This window comes from Schistocerca serialis, chromosome 9 (genome assembly GCF_023864345.2).
Source record: "Schistocerca serialis cubense isolate TAMUIC-IGC-003099 chromosome 9, iqSchSeri2.2, whole genome shotgun sequence".
Lineage (NCBI taxonomy): Eukaryota > Metazoa > Arthropoda > Insecta > Orthoptera > Acrididae > Schistocerca > Schistocerca serialis.
In genome coordinates this window covers 512,280,018-512,303,498 of record NC_064646.1, presented here as the reverse complement: position 1 = coordinate 512,303,498, position 23,481 = coordinate 512,280,018, and the positions used below count along the sequence as shown (strand labels likewise).

General features: G+C 40.7%; 1 protein-coding gene across 2 annotated transcripts in view; it reads right to left on the bottom strand.

The window, feature by feature from the left end:
* Window positions 1-22,476, bottom strand: part of LOC126419843 (N-acetylglucosamine-1-phosphotransferase subunits alpha/beta) — a 131,783-nt gene extending 109,307 nt beyond the window's left edge. Inside the window, exons 1-2 of one of the 2 annotated variants that reach the window (XR_007576007.1) lie at window positions 22,271-22,476; window positions 21,896-22,143 (exon numbers count right to left, since the gene is read on the bottom strand). Coding sequence is in view for 1 of the 2 variants with exons in the window: in XM_050087093.1 (XP_049943050.1) it covers window positions 21,896-22,143; window positions 22,271-22,402 (380 nt within the window). In the remaining variant the exon portion in view is untranslated. The remainder of the gene's footprint in view (window positions 1-21,895; window positions 22,144-22,270) is intronic. The other variant, XM_050087093.1, reaches the window with a different exon arrangement.
* Window positions 22,477-23,481: the final 1,005 nt, after the last annotated feature.

Sequence of the window (23,481 nt, the reverse complement as noted above, 5' to 3'; positions counted from 1 at the left end):
CAATATGGAGCCCTACAGAGCGCCATTCGCCTGAATATGGGGAGGAACTATGGGAGGCACAGACTTGGACATGGAAAGTACAGAGCGGCAGGAAGTTTTGGGTAAAAATCAGGAGCGGGCCCTGGAAACCCCACTCATACAATGTGGCAACAATACGATGTCGCCAGGTCGTGTTGTATGCTTTACGTAAGTAAAAAAAGGCGGTCACCACATGTTGGCATCTGGAAAAGGCCGTTCAGATGGAGACTCAAGGGACACAAGATTATCAGTGATAGAGGGATCCTGACGGAATCCACCCTGACACGGAACCAGTAGGCCACATGACTCCAGGACCCGACCCAACCCAACCGTCATCACACCACATGTTCCAGCAGCTTAGGAAGAAAGTTGGTGAGGCTGATGGGCTGGTAGCTATCTACATCAAGTGGGTTTTGAACAGGTCTGAACACAGGAATGATGGTGGTCTTCCATCACTGCGACGGAAAGACGCCATCGCACCAGATCCAGTTTAAGATGACGAGGAGATGTCGCTTGTAGTCAGATGAGAGATGTTTCATCATCTGACTGTGAATCTGATCCAGCGAGGAGCTGTGTCGGGGCAATGTGCAAGGGTGCTGAGGAGCTCCCACTCTGTAAATGGGGCGTTATGGGGTTCACTGTAGCATGTAGTGAACAAGAGAACTTTCCTTTCCATCCGACGTTTGAGGGTGCAAAAGGCTGGGGAGGGGGGGATAGTTCTGACACAGAGGCTCGAGGATAGCGCTCAGCAACTGTGTTTGTGTCAGTAGATAACACGCCATTGATGTTAATGTCAGGAACACCAGTTGGGGGTTTAGTATCCAAAGAGACATCTGATCTTCATCCAAATTTGGTAAGGCGATGTACGGCATCCAATGGTCGAAATGTACCTCTCCAAACACTCCTGTTTTGATCGTTTTATAAGCTGGCAAATGAAGGCATAGAGCCGCTTAAGGGCTATTAGGTGATCTAGAGAAGGGTGGCACTTATGTCACTGTAGAGCGCACTGACACACTGTAATTGCCTCAGTGACTTCCGGCAACCACCAAGGGACTGTCTTTGGATGAGGGCACCCTAAGAGTGAGGGATTGCGTTTTCCGCCGCGATAGTGATTGTCGTAGTCACTTGCTCAACTATCACATCGATGTTAGCACGTGGGGGAGAGTCAATGGTGACTGCAAAGGTGAATGTTTCCCAGTCTGCCTTGTTTAAAGCCCATCTGGGTAGGTGTCTGTGGGCATGATGCCAGGGCAGTGACAGGAAGATGGGAAGTGATCACTACCACACAGGTCATCACATGCTCTCCAATGGATAGATGGGAGAAGACCAGGACTGCAGACCAAAAGATCATTGGCTGAATATGTGCCATGTGCCACACTGAAATCTGTTGAGGCACCTGTATTTAAGAGGCAGAGGTTGAGTTGTGACAGTAAATTTTCGACCTCCATACTTCGGTCAGTATGCGTGGTGCGAGTATGCGTGGGTTATGTGCATTAAAATCTCCCAAAAGTAGGAAAGGTTTACGGAGTTGAGCAATCAGTGCTGCCAATAGGTTCAGGGGTATGGGACCATCTGGAGGAAGATATACACTGCAGACAGTTATTTCCTGCGTCGTCCTTATTCTGACAGCCACAGCTTCAAGAGGGATTTGAAGGGGTACAGGTACACTGCATACTAAGTTCAGGACATAGATGCAAACCCCACCTGACACTCAATTATAGTTGCTACGGTTCCTGTAATATCCCCTATAGCCGTGGAGGCAGGGGTCCGCATTGCCGGGAACCAGGTTTCCTGTAGGTCAATGCAGAAAGCAGGTGTAAAGCTTAACAGCTGCTGTAGCTCAGCTAAGTGGTGGAAAAAACCGTCTCAATTCCACTGGAGGAATACGAGAGACTGGAAAGGCAGTCTACACCTCATGGTCATCTGCTGTGTCAGAGGGCCCAGCGACATCTAGGTCCTCAGTGGACACCAGAATCTCCACCTCATCCACAGACACAGAGCTTGTAGGTAGTGGTGGTGTGGGTGCCATGGCAGTGTCTTGGTTCTTGGGGGTTATTTTCTTTTTAGGTTTGTCCGGCTGGGAGGATTTCACTGAGTCAGTCTTAGGGACTGAGGAGGACCATGAAGCCCTTACGACCAACTACCTGTGGTTGCTTCAGCCACTGGCGGATGTCAGATTTGCCAATGGTAGGAACCTGGGAAGGGAGTGACCCAAGGAATCCCTTCCTGGTGAAAGGAGCCAAAGACAACTGATACTTCTTCGGCTGAGAAGTGGGGACTGACGTCCCCGATGGTTGTCGGAGGGGCGGGGTGGGGGTGGGGGGGGGGGTTGCTCCTGAAGTAGCTTGTGCAGGAGCAACAGAGAGGGAAGTGCCCCCCACCATCAAGGAGGTAAGTGGAGTCTGATAGCTCTGAGAGCCAACTTTAAACGGCAGAACGGAAGATGGTAGAACTGTTGTCATAGTGGTGACGTAGGTTGACGTCATATGCACAGGATGTAGCCTCTCATATTTTCTCTTAGCCTCAGTGTAGATCAGTCAGTCCAGACTCTTGTATTCCATTATTTTTCTTTCTTTCTCGAAAATCCTGCAGTCTGGCGAGCAAGGCGAATGGTGCTCTCTGCAGCTGACACATGGAGTATTGGGATGTAAAGGATGTACACACTCCCAAGAGGTGACATTGGAAGTACAGTGGGATGACATACAGCCAAACTTCCAGCACTTAAAGCACCGCATCGGGGCAGGGATATATGGCTTTACGTCACAGTGGTTGACCATCACCTTGACCTACTTGGGTAATGTGTCATCCTCGAAGGCCAAGATGAAGGCGCCGGTGGCAACCTCATTATCCCTCGGACCCCGGTGGATGCGCCAGACGAAATGGACACCTCGCCGCTCTAAATTGGCCTGCAGACTGCAAAAGAAGGTCCCTGTGTAATATGATACCCTGGAACATATTTAAGGTCTTATAGGGTGTGATGGAAACAGAAACATCCCCCAGCTTGTCACAGACGAATAGTGCTCGTGACTAGGCAGAGGATGCTGTTTTGATCCAGACACACCCTGACCGCATTTTGGATAAGCCCTCCACCTCCCCAAACTTATCCTCTAAATGCTCCACAAAAAAACTGAGGTTTCATTGACAAGAAAGATTCCCTATCAACTCTCGTACATACGAGGTACTGGAGTGAATAAGCTTCGCTGCCATCCTTAGCTTGGTGTTCCTCCCAGGGTGTGGCCGCGGGGGTGGGACAATTTGGTGTCGTATTTCTTAGCACTGAAGTTAGACCTCGACCACTTCAGACTGACGGTGTTTGACTACCAGCAAGAGATTATGTACCACGCTTCACAGCGCGTAATTCGCCCCGATGCCACCCACTCTGACCAGGGGCCCTCCCCACAGGTGTCACCCAGCCGCAGCAAAGGCCACCCAGTAGGACAGCCATTGCCGCAAGTCCCGATGCCCCAGGGAGATGAGCATCTACTCCTCGGCATACGTGGGGCATCAGCAGAGCAATCCCTGTGTGGTCAGGGGGCTACAACCGACAGGGTACACGGTGGCCCCACTGCAACAGACTGGCTACCGTGCTGGGTATCAGGCGCAAACAGACTAAGGAGTCCATTATCGTCAACAGTGCAGAAAGCAATAGTGCACAGAGGATGGAGGAAAACTCACCCAGGAGGGTGACCTCACCCAACAGTGGGAGAATGAGCAGAAGTGCAGATCCACAGCAACGAAGGATGCAAGAGGTCTCAGCGCACGACGGACACTGTGCACCACGAAAGGCGTCATTCCCCAATTGACTCGCTCTTCGAGAAAATTTTGAAAAATGGAGGTCAAACCCTAAAGGAGACCATCGCATAATGCCGAAATGTGTGAGGCTCCTTTTAGTCACCTCTTACGAAAGGTAGGAATGCGTTGGGCCTATTCTGACCCCCGGACAGGCAGGGGGAGAGGCGCTGGGGAGAGGGGTCCTGCGAGGGAGCCCAATTACCGGCAGAAGCCGAGGAAGTGGGGAACTTCTTCGGCCGGGAGGGGGAGCGGCTCCCTGACAGGATGTCATGGGAACTGCAGAGGTGGGGGAGGGGGGAGAGATACGGGGCTGGGGTAAGGACGAGGAAAGAGGAGGAAATGAAGTAACAGAGGCAAAAGTTGAAGATAGTGACACTGGGTGGAGTATCTCATACTTTTGGTGAGCCTCAAGATAAGAACGGTGATCCAGAGACTTGTATTCTTCTATCTTCTTTTCTCTTTTGCAGGCTGAACAATCCAACGAGTGAGTGGAGTGGCGGTCAGCACAATTGACACACACAGGTGGCGGAACACAGAGGCTTCCCTCACAGAGTGGGTGGCCACAGTCACCACACAAGACATATGCCCAAAACACAAGCACTGAAAGCACCGCTTAGGTGGAAGGATGTATGGCTTCACGTCACATCTGTAGCACATAACCTTGACTTTTCTGGGAGAATATCCCCCTCAAAAGCCAGAATGAAGGTGCCAGTATTAGTCCGTTTGTCTTTGCGACCTTTCTGCACACTTCAAACAAAATGAACGCCACGCCGCTCCAGATTAGCCCCTAGTTCCTCATCAGTTTGCAGGATGAAGTCCCTATGAAAAATTACTCCCTGGACCAAAGAGATTGGTGAGGAGGGATAGCCACTGGGATATTTCAGACTATCACAGTGTAATGTAATTAACTGTCGGAGATAAAGTTTATCTCATGCAAAAAGAACGAAGCCCACAGTAAAGAGTTAAGGTAATTTCATTATGTTGCCAGAAAATGTGTTTAATTTATTTAATTATGAATATTTTCTTTTATGATAAATAACGGATTCGTTTGAGATGTTAAATGCTATATATTTATATGTATCTTTGGAGTTTATTAAGGTCAGTAGACCAAAGAATCTAGAATGCAGGAATGTCTGCAACTTCCGGGCACATGTTGGCTTGCCCGTCACTTCTTTGTCGGTATTGGAGGGAGATGGACATGTTGATGTGACCAGTGCAGTATAACGCATTTAGAGTAGCAATGTTCATAGTGAAAATGGTGTAGTTACTAAACAAAAAGTACGAATAAATATAATTTTTAGTTGAAAGTACTTCAGATCCAGTAGTGTTTACTTCAAACAAGAAGAAAACCCAGGCCATGCTTGTTGGAAGGATTATTTTGCAGACAAAACTTCGAGAACCCCTAGACAAACGAGATCTGCAGTGTGTAATCTTTCAGCAACTACTAATAAATAAGTCTTGCTGAAATTGTGCTGGAACTACTCATATTATTCTTATTCAGAAACACGTAAGAGAGTGTGGTCCTACCACAATATACCGCATAAGATTCCACAATTTTTCAGTTATCTAAGAAACGAGATAGGTAACAACCAGTACAATATGGTGGCGTCGTCCGGGATTATTGAAAACGTTACCGAAATAAATTATCACCGAGATTGCGAAGAAAACGACAGAATTCGTACATCCTGGATGAAAATGTTCAAGGAAGTTGTATGCTGATACCTTCAAGACAAAGGAAGTCATATGACGATACCTTCAAGACAACGGAATGCAGTTACTGGAGCAAGAATAATGGCGCAATAAGTCAAGAAAAAAGTGTAAAGTGTTGTGCAACCAAAAATGAAGCAATGTTCATATAAGTCTAGTGTTTCAGTGTTGTGAATTCCATAATGCACCAATCAACAAAGAAGATGTTATAAGATAAGAAAATCAGTAAACTGTGAGTAAGGTTATTTAGTATCCTTTAGAAAAGATAAATTTTTGTGTTTTGTTTATTCCTATTTAAAAGATGACTATTGTAAAAGAGGAAATTATTGACGATGGTGTCGCCAATGCTAGTATCGATGTAAATTTATCATACGAAAGTGAGTGCAACAGTAATAGTCTGGATCCTGTAGACAAAGTTGAAACTCATACGGAAAAACAGGATGAAGTTAAAGACACGTTATAAACAAAATGAATTATATGGAAGGAAAATTTAAGGCAATTGATGACACTAACAGACAAAATGGGCAGTGGTTAGGAAATATTAAAGACCGACTCGGTGCTAATGAGATTCGTTTGGAACAAATAGAGCAAAACAACACTGCTCAGTTAGACCAGAATCTTAAGCTCATCAATTATGTCGGGAGAAAAGTTAAAAATGTAGATGAAAAAGTAAAAAATCTGAAAACTGAAGTTAGTACAGGTAGAGAAAAAATCCGTAATGCGTTTAAAGTTGTGCATTCAGATATCAAACATCTAGAAGAAACAGTATCTGATCGTATTTTTCTTGTAGACGATAAAATTGTTAAAGTAGAAAGCAAATTTGAACAAAAGATAGGAATTATTACTGAAAAAATAGATGTGAATAATCAGATAAGCAAAAAAGGAAGTCAATAGTTTAGAAAGTAGTATTAATGACATCACTAAGAAACTTGAAAGTGTTAGTAGCAATATTGTCACCAATAGTTTGCCGAACAACATTGGCACTTTGTGGTGCACAATTCCAGTAAAAAACTTTTCAGATGAGACCAGTATGCATCCGGTAGATTTCCTGCAGCATTGCAAAAATAACTTTTTTCCAAATATGAACGATAATTTGAAAATTAAATTTGTGAAAAGATTTCTAGAAGGTGAAGCATTGTCATGGACTAATCATTATTGTACGGAGGGAATGGCTTTTGCAGAGTTTGAGGAGAGGTTCTTAAGTAAATTCTGGTCAGAGACAGAACAAGCAAGAATAAAAAAGCGAATTCTTGAATGGACCTGTTTATAAACATGAGTTTGGTAGCATGAAGCAATTTTGCAGAAATCAGTTAAGGAAACTCACTCACCTAAGCAAACCTTTTGGTGAACTCACTCAAATCGATGCACTTAAAAGGAGACTACCATATGAACCACAATGGGAGTTAGCTTATGGTCCAGATGATACAATAGATCAGTTTTTGAAATATGTTGACAAACTAGACAGAATTATTGAGAAAACGGGTAAACCACTACGCCATAGTCAAAACCATTTTCAAAAGACAGGGCATAGAAATTGGGGAAACACACAACACAATAAAAAGGAACCACACAATTTTTGAAGTAGTGACACTCATCAGAGAAATCACCAGTACAACTTCAAGGGATCACAAGGACACAATTTCCATTACAAAGGTCAGTATGGAAATAGTCATAATCAATCTGGTAACAGACACTTTGGAAATAAACCAAAGGCGTGGAATAGTCATAGTGGTATGGGGAGAACTGAACAGGAGTTGAAACACTGAATAGGGCTCCATTGGCGGTCCGCAAGGTAGGAGCTACTTATACACAAATGTAAAGGGCCAACCCAAACCGTCAAACTAAACAGAAAGATACCTGTGACATAATGAGTAATTATTTTAAAGAGAAGTGTTATCCCATTAATGTAGTATCTGTTACAAATAATATATGTCATACAAATAAACCAGAAACAAAAGGTAAGTTATTTAAAGACACTGATTGCTTAGAAAACTGAAGAATTAAACTTAGATTCATCCTATGAGTGGGTTGAGAGGGGCACCTTGCTGAAAAATAGTTGTTCAAATGATCAAAGTGTATTGGGAATTAGAGAATTTATGGAAGAGTCTGGTGGGCTAGGAATGAAAATTGCACCTAGTAAAGATGATTTAAATGTGTATCTGCATACTGAAGGTAAGAGTGCAGAGGATCATGAGGATAATTTTTGTTATGTTGATTGGGAAGAAAAGGAGATTGAGGATAGTAGTGAAGAAAGATGTTTTATTGGTGTAAGTGAGGAGTTGGAAGCTTTAGGGATTACTAATATAAAAAGAGGATAGTAATGAAATTAGCGAGGTACACATGAACGCAGTTGACAATTTGAATGATAAGGATGCCAGAATTTTAGTCAATGAGTTGTTTGATCTTGATACATGTAAGAAAAACGAGAAGGAATTGACAACAAGTAATCTTAACAGCATTAAGGGAGTAGATGATGAAATGTCAGATAGTGAGCAATTTTTGTTTAACTTATGGGTTAAAGGTAGTGTCATTAAGGATGATGAAAATTTCAGAAAGGTAACACTTGATATATGTGAAACTTTGTATCCAGAATGGTGGCATAGAATTAAGTATCACATTGCTCAGATGGCAAGAGATAAATATAAAGGAGAGACACACAATAGCACAAATGAATGTAGTTGGATTAATGAAATATTCAGGAATAGTAATCAGACCCAAGAAAATGCAATTAGGTAACTTTGATGTAAGCAGTCTGTTTACTGATGTACAGATAGGATCATGGAAAGGAAAGTGTTTAGTGGACATACGAAGTCAAGTATCTGGGATATCAGAATCATTAAGTAAAAAACTGGAAACTAATAAGGATTATGTTGAGTTACCTGTAGTAGGAATTAAAATAAGAGGTGCTACTGGGAAGCACAATAAATCAATAAGGAGTCAGACTTTTATTACTTTTGAAATTGAAGGAGTATCATGGTCACATGGGTGTCTTGCCATTCCTGATCTCACAGAGGATTTTATCCTAGGTATGTCTTGGATAACAAAAGTAAGTGCAGCATTTGATTGGGCTGGACAGAAATTAATGATGACTCTACCAAGTGGTGAAGTCATCGCTACGAAACTTCTTACATCAAATATGTTGTGTATGAATAAGACTGTGAACAGTATTGAATTTACAAAAGAAGGTAAGTACATTGAAAGCCGTGCCACAGATTTTGATACAGATGTGATAGAGTTTGAAAAGTTGGTAAATGAAAAAGTAGCCGAAGCTAGAGAACTAACTGAGAACCAAAAACAAGATTTGAAATTATTTTTGTGGGAATATAGTGATGTATTTAGCAATATACCAGGTAAAGTAATTGGATACCAATGTACTTTACAGTTGAAGCCACATGAACCTTTCTTTACAAAACCATACAATATTCCAATCTCGAAAAGGGTAGCAGTGGAGAAAGAATTACAAAAGATGGAAGTGTGTGAAATCATTGAGAGGAGTATCAGCCCTTATAATAATCCCTTAGTGATTGTAAATAAACCTAATCGGCAAGTGAGATTAGTACTACATTCCAGACAGTTAAACAAATGTTTATACAGAGAAACTGACCACCCAAAGAACATCGATGAGTTGTTATACAAATTTAAAAATATCCAAATTATGTCAAGCCTTGACCTAACTTCAGGTTTTCATCAAGTACCTCTTGCAATTAGTTCTAGAAAGTACACTGCTTTCTTATACAATGGGGAATGTTACCAGTATCGTGTAGTGCCTTTCGGATTAAACTCATCAGTCGCCGAATTTATAAGGGCATTAGACTATGTACTTGGCCAAGAAGTTGTGTCAGAATTAACAATTTATGTAGACGATATATTAGTGTCAAATCAAAGTTGGGAGGATCATTTGAAGTTATTGAAAAAAAGGTGTGTGAGAAACTCAGAAGAGGGGGAATGACATTAAAACTGGAAAAATGTAGATTTGCTGTGACAGAACTCAAATTTTTAGGTCATGTCATTACTAAGGAAGGGATAGGTGCAGATCCTGAGAAAATAAAATCTATCGTAAACTTTCCATCTCCTAGAAACCGAAAACAAATAAAATCTTTCTATGGACTCTGTGGATTCCATCGAAAACATAAATGGACAATGCCTTAATGTAACATGTTTAAGCAACTAACTTAGAAAAAATGCTACATGGAATTTGTCTGAAGAGTGTCAGAAAGCATTCGATAAAATTAAGAATGAACTTTGTTAGAACAGACTTTTACACAGACCAGATTTTAGTTTGCCACTTTGTCTTCACACTGACAGTAGTGATTATAGACTAGGAGCAGAACTATTTCAGGAGAAAGTTGTGAATGGAAAAAATCTTCATTGTACTATTGCATTTGCCAGCAGAATGTTATTTAAACATGAGAGAACGTACACAGTCACAGAAAAAGAATTACTCGCAGTACACTGGGCACTTACAAAATTTAAAACCTGCCTGTTAGGACACAAGATAAAAGTGTATTCAGACCACAAAGCTTTAAGTTACTTGCAGGAGTGTAGACTGTATCACAGTAGATTAACCAGGTGGCAAAGTTCATGCAACAGTTTGAATACGAAATTGAGTATATTAAGGGGTCAGAAGATGTAGCAGCTGATGCTTTATCCAGGTTACAAGTAGGAGGAGATCAGGAAATGTTTGATCAAGAGGAAGAAAGGGAATTTAAAATAAGATACATGAAGGGAATCCAAGATGAAAAGCTCATAAGGACACTTTGCAATAACATCAGGAGGGGACAAAATAACGATCCTAATTGGAAATTGGTTAAGGACTGTTTAGGCAAAAGAGGGTATGCTAAACTTGACAAATACTATAAGGTCTTTGAGGGAATACTCTTTAGAAGAACAAATGTGGACTCTGACAATTGGAAGCTATGTTGGCGAGAGTGCGAAGCAGACAAGTTAATAAAGTACACCCATGAGAGTTATGGTCACTGTGGAATACAGAAATGTGTAAAAAAGTTACAAGAAAATATCTACTTTTATAACATGGTAAGGAAGGTGAGGAACGAAATATCAACATGCGACAAATGCCAAAGAGTAAAAGTAAGCAACAGAACATTGTTGTTGTTGTTCTTGTGGTCTTCAGTCCTAAGACTGGTTTGATGCAGTTCTCCACGCTACTCTATCCTGTGCAAGCCTCCTCATCTCACAGTACCCACTGCAACCTACATCCTTCTGAATCTGCTTAGTGTATTCATCTCTTGGTCTCCCTCTACAATTTTTACCCTCCACGGTGCCCTCCAATACTAAACTGGTGATCCCTTGATGCCTCAGAACATGTCCTGCCAACCGATCCCTTCTTCTAATCAAGTTGTGCCACAAACTCCTCTTCTCCCCAATCCTATTCAGTACCTCCTCATTAGTTATGTGATTTACCCATCTAATCTTCAGCATTCTTCTGTAGCACCACATTTCGAAAGCTTCTTTTCTCTTCTTGTCCAAACTAGTTATCGTCCATGTTTCACTTCCATACATGGCTACACTCCATACATATAGTTTCAGAAACGACTTCCTGACACTTAAATCTATACCCGATGTTAACAAATTTCTCTTCTTCAGAAACGCTTTCCTTGCCATTGCCAGTCTACATTTTATAGCCTCTCTACTTCGACCATCATCAGTTATATTGCTCCCCCAAATAGCAAAACTCCTTTACCACTTTAAGTGTCTCATTTCCTAATCGAATTCCCTCAGCATCACCCAACTTAATTCGACTACATTCCATTATCCTCGTTTTGCTTTTGTTGACGTTCATCTTATATCCTCCTTTCAAGACACTATCCATCCCGTTAACTGCCCTTCCAAGTCCTTTGCTGTCTCTGACAGAATTACAATGTCATTGGCGAACCTCAAAGTTTTTATTTCTTCTCCATGGATTTTAATGCCTACTCTGAATTTTTCTTTTGTTTCCTTTACTGCTTGCTCAATATACAGATTGAATAACATCGGGGAGAGGCTACAACCCTGTCTCACTCCCTTCCCAACCACTGCTTCCCTTTCATGTGCCTCACCTCTTAAAACTGCCATCTGGTTTCTGTACAAATTGTAAATAGCCTTTCGCTCCCTGCATCTTACTCCTGCCACCTTCAGAATTTGGAAGAGAGTATTCCAGTCAACATTGTCAAAACCTTTCTTTAAGTCTACAAATGCTAGAAACGTAGGTTTGCATTTTCTTAATCTAGCTTCTAAAATATGTCACAGGGTCAGTATTGCCTCACGTGTCCCCATATTTCTACGGAATCCAAACTGATCTTCCCCAAGGTCGGCTTCTACCAGTTTTTCCATTCGTCTGTAAAGAATTCGCGTCAGTATTTTGCAGCCGTGACTTATTAAACTGATAGTTCGGCAATTTTCACATCTGTCAACGCCTGGTTTCTTTGGGATTGGAATTATTATATTCTTCTTGAAGTCTGAGGGTATTTCACCTGTCTCATACATCTTGCTCACCAGATGGTAGAGTTTTGTCAGGACTGCTCTCCCCAGGCTGTCAGTAGTTCTAATGGAATGTTGTCTACTCCCGGGGCTTTGTTTTGACTCAGGTCTTTCAGTGCTCTGTCAAACTCTTCATGCAGTATCATATCTCCCATTTCATCTTCATCTACATCCTCTTCCATTTCCATAATATTGTCCTCAAGTACATCGCCCTTGTATAGACCCCCTACATACTTCTTCCACCTTTCTGCTTTCCCTTCTTTGCTTAAAACTGGTTTCCATCAGAGCTCTTGATATTCATACAAGTGGTTCTCTTTTCTCCAAAGGTCTCTTTAGTTTTCCTGTAGGCAGTATCTATCTTACCTCTAGTGAGATAAGCCTCTATATCCTTACATTTGTCCTCTAGCCATGCCTGCTTAGCCATTTTGCACTTCCTATCGATCTCATTTTGAGATGTTTGTATTCCTTTTAGCCTGTTTCATTTACCGCATTTTTATATTTTCTCCTTTCATCAATTAAATTCAATATTTCTTCTGTCACCCAAGGATTTCTATCAGCCCTCGTCTTTTTTCCTATTTGATCCTCTGCTGCCTTCACTACTTCATCCCTCAAAGCTACCCATTCTTCTTCTACTGTATTTCTTTCCCCCGTTCTTGTCAATTGTTCCCTTATGCTCTCTCTGAAACTCTGTGCAACCTCTGGTTTAGTCAGTTTATCCAGGTCCCATCTCCTTAAATTCCCACCTTTTTGCAGTTTCTTCAAATTTAATCTACAGTTCATAACCAATAGATTGTGGTCAGTCCACATCTGCCCCTGGAAATGTCTTACAATTCAAAATCTGGTTCCTAAATCTCTGTCTTACCATTATATAATCTATACCTTTTAGTATCTCCAGGGTTCTTCCATGTATACAACCTTCTTTGATGATTCTTGAACGAAGTGTTAGCTATGATTAAGTTATGCTCTGCGCAAAATTCTACCAGGCGGCTTCCTCTTTCATTTCTTACCCCCAATCCATATTCACCTACTACATTTCCTTCTCTCCCTTTTCCTACTACTGAATTCCAGTCACCCATGACTATTAAATTTTCGTCTCCCTTCACTATCTGAATAATAACAGAACATGTCAGGGAGAAATGCAGAACATTATTCCAGATAAGCCATTAGATTTAGTAGCTGTAGACTTTTATGGTCATTTACCTAAAAGCAAAGGCGGCCATTGTTTTATATTCGTCATGGTTGGTGTATTTTCCAAACTAATTAAACTTTATCCTGTTCGAAAAGCTAAAAGTAAAGAGATCATTACAAAGATTGAGAGAGATTACTTCAAGAGTGTAGGGAAACCTAAAGCTATACTATCTGATAGTTCACAATTTGTTTCAAAAACTGGAAAGCATTCATGGAAAAAACTAACACAAAACACATCTTGATATCCGTGTACAGCCCATCTTCACACCCAGCAGAAAGGTACATGAGAGAAATAGGGAGACTTTGTAGGACGTATTGTAGTCACAAACACCCTAGTTGGTCTGACCATGTAAACAACTTCGAGGATATCATGAACAGCTTGCAGCATAGCTCTACTGGGTTTTCACCATATGAAATTATGTTTCATCTCAGCCCAGCGAATCTTATTTCTGAATTAATAGACTTTCCACGATGTAGCTTAATATCCATGAAAGAACATGAAGAGATTGTAAAGAAAACCATGAAGAAAGTAGGTGAAGCTAGGAAAAATAGACATGATAGGAAAATAAATGCTACCACATTCAGAGTAGGTGACCATGTCTTAGTGAAATCCCACGAACGATCGAAGTTACTAACAGCAGAACTCAAGAAGTTTTTTGATATTTACATTGGGCCATTTGAGATTATTGAGAACCCCCACCCAAATACGTACCCATTAGTATATCCCAAGTCGAGAAAGCTGTTTGGTCTTAGGAATGTTGTTTCTCTGAAGCCATATATTGAGAAAAGAGCAAATTGAGCATACAAACATGCCTTTATCTGGAAAGAATTTTACTGGAAAAAAAGAAAAAAAAAGAACTAAATGCTGTGAAATAAAGTCACGGGAACAAATTGCAATCACCATACTAACCCGTGTAACCTACATCATGCAAAATGATGATGTATCTTGACTGATTGTCGCTCAATTCTATTATAAGATTAGATTTCATGATGCCAACATGTTTGTTTAAGTAATTGTACAGTACTTAATGAATTGCAAAATATGTAAACTTGATAAATGAGGGATTTTATTTGACTGATGATGCTAGGAGACAAGACATGTCACCCACCCCTGCAGTTTGAGAATAGCAAATTTCACAATTTTTGAAATCTTGTTCATTCACTTAAATAGACCATAATGCTTATATTAAAAAAATGTTCTATAGTTAATAGACTATACTTTCTTGTATATGCAAGTGAGCTTTTGTCTTACATCATGCTCACCATGATAACTGTTTTCATTCAGCTGTGTTGATAACACAACACAGATACTTTATGTTGGCTTATTCTGCCTCTTAATTTTGATATCACATAATCTACAAGGCTCATGAGAGAATAGTGTTGTTGAATTGAAATACTTTTGCAACCTCACTGATGATATAGGAGTTAGTACTATGTTTGTTCTAATATGAGAAAATGTTTTAACTTTAGTATTGTTTTATAGTAAATTTCTGAGCAACAAACCGGTGTGTGTGTTTATGTAATTTATGTTGTGAGGCAAAGGAGGAAGTCAACGGGTGATGCAAGAATTATTGTGGATTGGCAGGAGAGCCAACCCAGGAATATTAGAGGAAGCCGAAAGGCACGCGTTTTAGCTCACGCAGGCTGGCGTGAGGTCTGGAACAGGACAGGGAAATTAGAATGTAGAAAAACGGACGTAGCTGGTGGAATACTTAACTTTAATCCATTAATGGTGAACGTCGGTCTGACGGTACATGATTAACAGGATCAATAGCAACTGATAATGGCGCCTTGCTAGGTCGTAGCAAATGACGTAGCTGAAGGCTATGCTAACTATCGTCTCAGCAACTGAGAGCGTATATTGTCAGTGAACCATCGCTAGCAAAGTCGGCTGTACAACTGGGGCGAGTGCTGGGAAGTCTCTCTAGACCTGCCGTGTGGCGGCGCACGGTCTGCGATCACTGGTAGTGGCGACACGCGGGTCCGACGTATACTAACGGACCGCGGCCGATTTAAAGGCTACCACCAAGCAAGTGTGGTGTCTGGCAGTGACACCACAAGAATAAACATTTTACTAGAGTTGTGATAAAAAGTTGTATACAAGCCAAGACAGTGATGCAATTTCTGTATCGGACTGGCAAGTGGACCAGGGTGGGCTATTGTAATGTAATTAACTGTCGGAGATAAAGTTTATCTCATGCGAAAAGTACGATGCCCGCAGTAAAGAGTTAAGGAAATTCATTATGCTGCCAGAAAATGTGTTTAATTTATTTAATTATGAATATTTTCTTTTATGATAAGTAATGGATTCGTTTGAGATGTTAAATGCTGTACATTTGTATGTATTTATTTACATGTATCTTTGGAGTTTATTAAGGTCAGTAGACCAAAGAATCTAGAATGCAGGAATGTCTGCAACTTCCGGGCACATGTTGGCTTGCCCACCACTTCTTTGTCAGTATTGGAGGGAGATGGATGTGTTTATGTGACCAGTGCAGTATAATGCATTTAGAGTAGTAATGTTCATATTGAAAATGGTGTAGTTACTAAACAAAAAGCACGAATAAATATAATTTTTAGCTGAAAGTACTTCAGATCCGGTAGTGTTTATTTCAGACAAAAAGAAAACCGAGACCATGCTTGTTGGAAGACAAGGTAACAAGGAAAGGGTTTAATCCCAAGACAGTAAGCCTGACCCTCCTCCCATGGTGTAGCCAGGGAAGGGAAGGTTGCTAGGTCACATAAAGCAGCATTCAATGATCCTTCACCATTCAAAGAGATGGCCATTTCAGAAAGGGCAGATTTTTGCAGCGTGACACGCTTCATGTGCCAAGCATCCTCCCTGATACCACACAAATACTTTCAGAAATGACTTTCTGACACTTAAATCTATACTTGATGTTAACAAATTTCTCTTCTTCAGAAATGCTTTCCTTGCCATAGCCAGTCTACATTTTATATCCTCTCTACTTCGACCATCATCAGTTATTTTGCTCCCCAAATAGCAAAACTCCTTTACTACTTTAAAGGTCTCATTTCCTAATCTAATTCCCTCAGCATCACCCAACTTAATTCGACTACATTCCATTATCTTCATTTTGCTTTTGTTGATGTTCATCTTATACCCTCCTTTCAAGACACTATCCATCCCGTTCAACTGCTCTTCCAAGTCCTTTGCTGTCTCTGACAGAATTACAACGTCATTGGCGAACCTCAAAGTTTTTATTTCTTCTCCATGGATTTTAATACCTACTCCGAATTTTTCTTTTGTTTCACTCATTGCTTCCTCAATATACAGATTGAATAACATCGGGGAGAGGCTACAACCCTGTCTCACTCCCTTCCCAACCACTGCTTCCCTTTGATGTCCCTCGACTCTTATAACCTGCCATCTGGTTTCTGCACAAATTGTAAATAGCTTTTCGCTCTCTGTATTTTACCCCTGCCACCTTTAAAATTTGAAAGAGAGTATTCCAGCCAACATTGGCAAAAGCTTTCTCTAAGTCTACAAATGTTAGAAACGTAGGTTTGCCTTTCCTTTATCTAGCTTCTAAGATAAGTCGTAGGGTCAGTATTGCCTCACGTGTTCCGATATTTCTACGGAATCCAAACTGATCTTCCCCAAGGTCGGCTTCTACTGCTTTTTCCATTCGTCTGTAAAGAATTCGCGTTAGTATTTTGCAGCTGTGACTTATTAAACTGATAGTTCGGTAATTTTCACATCTGTCAACACCTGCTTTCTATGGGATTGGAATTATTATATTCTTCTTGAAGTCTGAGGGTATTTCACCTGTCTCATACATCTTGCTCACCAGATGGTAGAGTTTTGTCAGGGCTGGCTCTCCCAAGGCTGTCAGTAGTTCTAATGGAATGTTGTCTACTCCCGGGGCTTTGTTTTGACTCAGGTCTTTCAGTGCTCTGTCAAACTCTTCACGCAGTATCATATCTCCCATTTTATCTTCATCTACATCCTCTTCCATTTCCAAAATATTGTCCTCAAGTACATCACCCTTGTATAAACCCTCTATATACTCCTTCCACCTTTCTGCCTTCCCTTCTTTGCTTAGAACTGGGTTGCCATCTGAGCTCTTGACATTCATACAAGTGGCTCTCTTCTCTCCAAAGGTCCCTTTAATTTTCCTGTAGGCAATATCTATCTTACCCCTAGTGAGACAAGCCTCTACATCCTTACATTTGTCCTCTAGCCATCCCTGCTTAGCCATTTTGCACTTCCGGTCGATCTCATTTTTGAGACGTTTGTATTCCTTTTTGCCTGCTTCATTTACTGCATTTTTATATGTTCTCCTTTCATCAATTAAATTCAATATTTCTTCTGTTACCTACGGATTTCTACTAGCCCTCGTCTTTTTTCCTACTTGATCCTCTGCTGCCTTCACTACTTCATCCCTCAAAGCTACCCATTCTTCTTCTACTGCATTTCTTTCCCCCATTCTTGTCAATTGTTCCCTTATGCTCTGCCTGAAACACTCTACAACCTCTGATTTAGTCAGTTTATCCAGGTCCCATCTCCTTAAATTCCCACCTTTTTGCAGTTTCTTCAGTTTTAATCTACAGTTCATAACCAATAGATTGTGGTCAGAGTCCAGATCTGCCCCTGGAAATGTCTTACAATTTAAAATCTGGTTCCTAAATATCAGTCTTACCATTATATAACCTATCTGAAACCTGTCAGTATCTCCAGGCTTCTTCTATGTATACAGTCCTCTTTTATGATTCTTGAACCAAGTGCTAGCTATGATTAAGGTGTGCTCTGTGCAAAAATTCTACCAGGCATCTTCCTCTTTTGTTTCTTACCGCCAATCCATATTCACCTACTATGCTTCCTTTTCTCCCTTTTCCTACTGACGAATTCCAGTCACCCATGACTATTAAATGTTCATCTCCCTTCACTATCTGAATAATTTCTTTTATTTCATGATACATTTCTTCAATTTCTTCGTCATCTGTAGAGCTAGTTGGCATATAAACGTGTACTACTGTGGTAGGCATGGGCTTCGTATCTATCTTGGCCACAATAATGCGTTCACTATGCTGTTTGTAGTAGCTTACCAGCATTCCTATTTTCCTATTCATTACTAAACCTACTCCTGCATTACCCCTATTTGATTTTGTGTTTATAACCCTGTAGTCACCTGACCAGAACTCTTGTTCCTCCTGCCACCAAACTTCACTAATTCCCACTACATCCAACTTTAACCTATCCATTTCCCTTTTTAAATTTTCTAACCACACGTTTGTCTGGCCTCTCAACAGATACCCCTCTGCTGTCGTTGCAGCCATGGTATGGCTATCTGTATCGCTGAGGCATGCAAGCCTCCCCACCAACGGCAAGGTCCATGGTTCATGGGGAGGGGGGGGGGGGGCTCAATATTATTGATACGTGAAGTAAATGCCATTAAAGACGTTAGAAAGAGGAAAGCAACGGGCTGTGATAAGATACCAGCTGAAGAGCAATATCCTGACTAAGAAAGCTCATCAGTATGATACATCATCAGGGCACTGGCCTGAATATCAACTCGAAAGTATTTTACTCCCTTTACCCTAAGAAATAAAACACCAAAGAATGCAAATATTACAAGACAATTTCATATACCATATCACAGAGGTCATGTGTAATCTTTAATTCAGAAGATTAGAATGAAGAACTGAGGAAAGCAAGGATAAGGATCAGTTAGGATTCAGGAAAGGAAATGGAGAACAAGATGCTACCGAACGAAGATGACAGGACACATAATGCTACAAGTTAATGGGGTTGTGAACAATCCAGAATGTTTTGGTGACAGCTTGGTGGACTGGAATATCTTGCTGAAGGTACTGAAAACTTGGTGTACACAAGAAGGACAGAAGATGGAAGATGAGGAAACGGGTAAGGCAAGCTTTGGAAGAGAATTTAGACAAGTATGTCGTTTGTCACAATCCTTGTCAATATTTATGCTCAAAAACAAGCATACCAAGTAATAGAAAAAGCAAAATACGTAACAATAGGAAGAGAAAGAATAAAGAGAATTAACTATGCAGATTATCAAGCAGTGTTGGCTTAATCAGATAAAAAACTACAATTTATGATGTAGAAGATCATAAAAGTGGGGAAGAGAGTATGGAATGACAATAAATGTAGGAAAGTCAAAAGTGATGAGAATCAGCACACACGAGAGCTCTGGAAAAATATACTTGAAAGAAAAGACCTCAGAAGATGTAATATCTTTTGGGTATTTAGGGAGTTTGATGACAGGAAATGCAAGCTGTATGGAGAAAATTAGAAGTTAAATATGTATGGATAAGACACCTTCAGAAAACATGAAAGGTTTGTGGATGGCAAAAATGTCAAGTTTTAGATTTGGAATGTGGTACTGGATAGCACTGAATCAAGGACAACCAAAATTAAAGAGGATCAATATTTGAATAGTTCTGAAATCTGGTTGTGGAGGAGGCCCTACTGAACTTCAGCCTAATATTGGACAAGAATCACGATGCAGTTTCTCTCTGTGGCACAGAAATATGTACCACCAGGAAGGCAGAAGCTGATGAGATGAATCTTAGCTCCAGTGAATGAGATGAAGAACGGAATCAAATGGAGATAGGCCACAACGAATGAACAGATCCCGAATATATTGAGGAGAAGTGAATTAGATGTGCTGGATACGACGCAATAATAAAGGAGAGCACTATGCCCAAAGTGATACAAAGACCACCACAAATTACACATACATTCGGCACACTGAGCTCTAAAAATATCAAAGTTACAAGTAATGTTTGCACTAACTGAGGTGCCCATTGCAAATTAAATAGCTAATACAGAAATACTAGAATACGCACATCACAGTAACAACAAATTCCACCTGCCTGCTTTGACCCATGATGTCAACAATACAGCAGGAACAGCTGCTTTTAGCATATACAAAATGATGATGATGACGTCACTACCTACACATGCCAACAAACAAACAATAAAAATGACACGATAACATCTCACTCCAAAAGTAAAATGAAGATGACAGGACAACCAGGTAAAACTGGGTGTTTACGGTGGGGTCAGGCTAAATATATGTGTACAACAATTAAAAAAAAACACCGCACCATCACACAACAAATAAGTTTAAAAAACTTGAAATTACAAAATTCCCCACCACACCACAGCAACAAAACCACAGTAACCTGACATTTCTCTTGAGCTATACAGCTAAACCACATGCATCAACACCAAAAACCCAACACCTCAACCCCCTTAGCCCCGAAAAGTGAAATCGGACATTTCCTGTGACCTACACAGCTCAACCAGCAGTTATGTACATCCAAAAGACCAGCACCTACAACTCTGAAAAGTGGAATGAAAACCCCCAACTTCTCAAAAATCCAAATACCCTATACTCAATACATCAATTAAAAGACAACTAGGCCCTATAAACATACAACACACAAATCGCAATTACTATGGAAAAAACCAAAACTACTTCCCCTCCCCCCCGCATACATACACTCACACACACACACACACACGCACACACACACACGCACGGGGGCGCGCACGCCGACAATGCCACACATACATGTCCCTGGTCCGAGCTGAAGGAACTTCCGTCAACCCCACGTTGTTGCCACAAACTTGACACCTAACATATTCAGCAAAAAGTCTGAACATTACGGAAACTGTTTGTCAGAAATTGTATCACCGATCTCCAAACGTAATGACACACTTGTCTTCACTGCCATATTCATATATAACAAAAAAGCAACAAAAAAATTAGACTTCTTTCCGCACAACAAACACCAAACTAATCAGACTTAACAAAAACTCCAAATACATCAACAAAATAACTGTAGTGACTAGCTGAAAACACTTCCACAACCTACCGTACGTTACCGCACCTACTACCTAAACTCAAAACCATGTAAGCACGATGACAAAGCTCACATGAACTCAATACCACACAAATTCAGGCGGGTGGAATCGGGCGATACCATTGACACTAAATCATACATGTCCTTGACTGGTTATAGAAATTGGAAGCATACCAGCTTCCAAGTTATACACTGGAGTTATCATCTACTTTTTCTGGTATGACATACCTACAACTTTGGCTACAAACTGGCAAAATTTTGCCTACAACTGACCGTAACATAATATGTATTTGAAACAGATTTTCTGCTACGCGAAATGTAGCGGGAAACCTTAACTAAGAAGCATTTTCGCATTCCAATACCATAGAAGTCTCATGAAGCATATTTTACAAGAATAACGGAACACAAATTATGTTGGTAAAGTCAAACATTCAAAGAGAGTAAAGCGAAAAAGTTCAATTTCATCAAAATTCTTTACAACACTGCAAATGTATTTCGGAGCCTAGACTGTGAGGTCCATTTATCACCACTGTAAGAAAGAAATATTACATATTTGTAGATGGCATTCCATTCAGTAAAGCAGCGAGATCGTCTGTACAGTAACTGCACTAATATTAAAATTCAGATTCAATTACAAAACAATAACTTGCAGTATTTGTAAACTGAACGGTGTTGATCATTAACTACGAATCATGAGCCACACTTAACAACAGGTTAAGAATGAGGGCTCATACCTTGAAAATGACTGTCATTCATGAAACAGGTGATAAGATCTCCAGAACAATGGATGATAAATAACTTTGAAGTAATGTATCATTAAGAAATGGAAAATACCCTGGTTAATAAGCCATACCTCGCTGTGACAATGTGTGACGGCAAACAGACTGCGTAAGGGCACTCTGCCGGCTTCTCCTCTCGCAGCTTCTCTTCATACTCACGAAGTTGCCCTTGCAGTAAAGGGTCCGAACCGTTAACCCATGTGTAAACAACATCAATAGGTACATGCTGGCAAAGCTTATCTTGTAGTGGTTTTTTGATGACATTGTCACTAAATGGATTGAACGCAGCTTCGTATTTTTCCTTGCTCCAACGTAACCACACCTGCACACAAATGAACGCTTCAAAGAGAAAAAAATTGTCGAATCGTAATTACACTGAACAAAATCTCGAAATATTATCTGCACTTCTTATAAATCGTTGTACAACCGGATACGATTGTTTTACTAACCTCACCAAATTGTATTACAGTGGTTAACAATGAAAAAATGATTAAAGTAATCAATAAAATAGAATATTTCTGCGAGAGAAAGTCGTAGCTACGTCTCTGTAATATCTTCTTGGTGTTAGCAACAAAATTCATATCCGTCAATCACTATTTCGCAGAAACCCCATCGCAGACGCACACTCCTCAGCCGCGCAAACGCCACTTTTATTTGATACACGCTTGCCTACCGTGCTGCCATCTTTCGGTAGCGCCAGACACCGCACCGTATTGCACATGCGCAGCTACGATGACGTAGACGGCCCGTGCTTGGTGCTTGCCATACGCTTTTCGTCGCATTTCTGTGTGGAATTTCGTACGTGGTGGGGGCATCACGTCACGATGTGCAGCCCAGCGGCATGTTATTGAAAGGAACTACGGCGTTGTACCTGTAGCAATTGTTTTATCAGTTCTACCCAGATAAGGAATGCAAATAAGGGAGCAGTTCTTGGCGTATTACTCATTTCAAAACTAGACTCTACAGCTCAAAGTACCATAACGTTTTGCTATGTGGTGACTGACAGATTTCTTGTTTAATTCGTACTCTGCAATATTGTTATGTAGCATTTGCAATCACGTTTACATCTACACAGCACCGAAAAAAGCTAGTAGGAAGGAATACAAATTACTTGCAAAAAAAAATTTAAAAAAAACAGTTCCTTTTGTAGCTTACACCAGAATAAATGACAATAACTTTCATGACTATTTCAAAATGTGTTACAAATTAACAAAGTTGTCTGTGAGGCAATAAATATAAAGCCATGTGGGGAGTTAAAACGATAAAACACGGTACGCTGCCAGTCTACAATTTAGCATAGAATGGCAATCTATAAATTTAAGATGTAAACACAAATTAAGAAATAGCTTCAGACCTAGGGGAAGTATTAGACAAGTGTCTTGTGATGGAAGAAACCCTGTTTCACGGAAAGCAGATTTGTAAAATTCTGCTACAGCCGTCAATATGTTTGAAGCAAAATATTTAGTTCAAAACTACTGACCAAATTTGCCTGCTTAAGGCCTGGCCAGACAATGCAGCCTGGACGTCCGGCCTGTGGCCTTGAACCGCATCCGGCAGGCCGCACTGTTGAATCTCTCGTTATTGTATGGCGGCGGTCACACACAGTGCGGCTCTGACGCACCGGCAACCGGCCTGCCGCCGGGTTGTCACAGATTTAGTG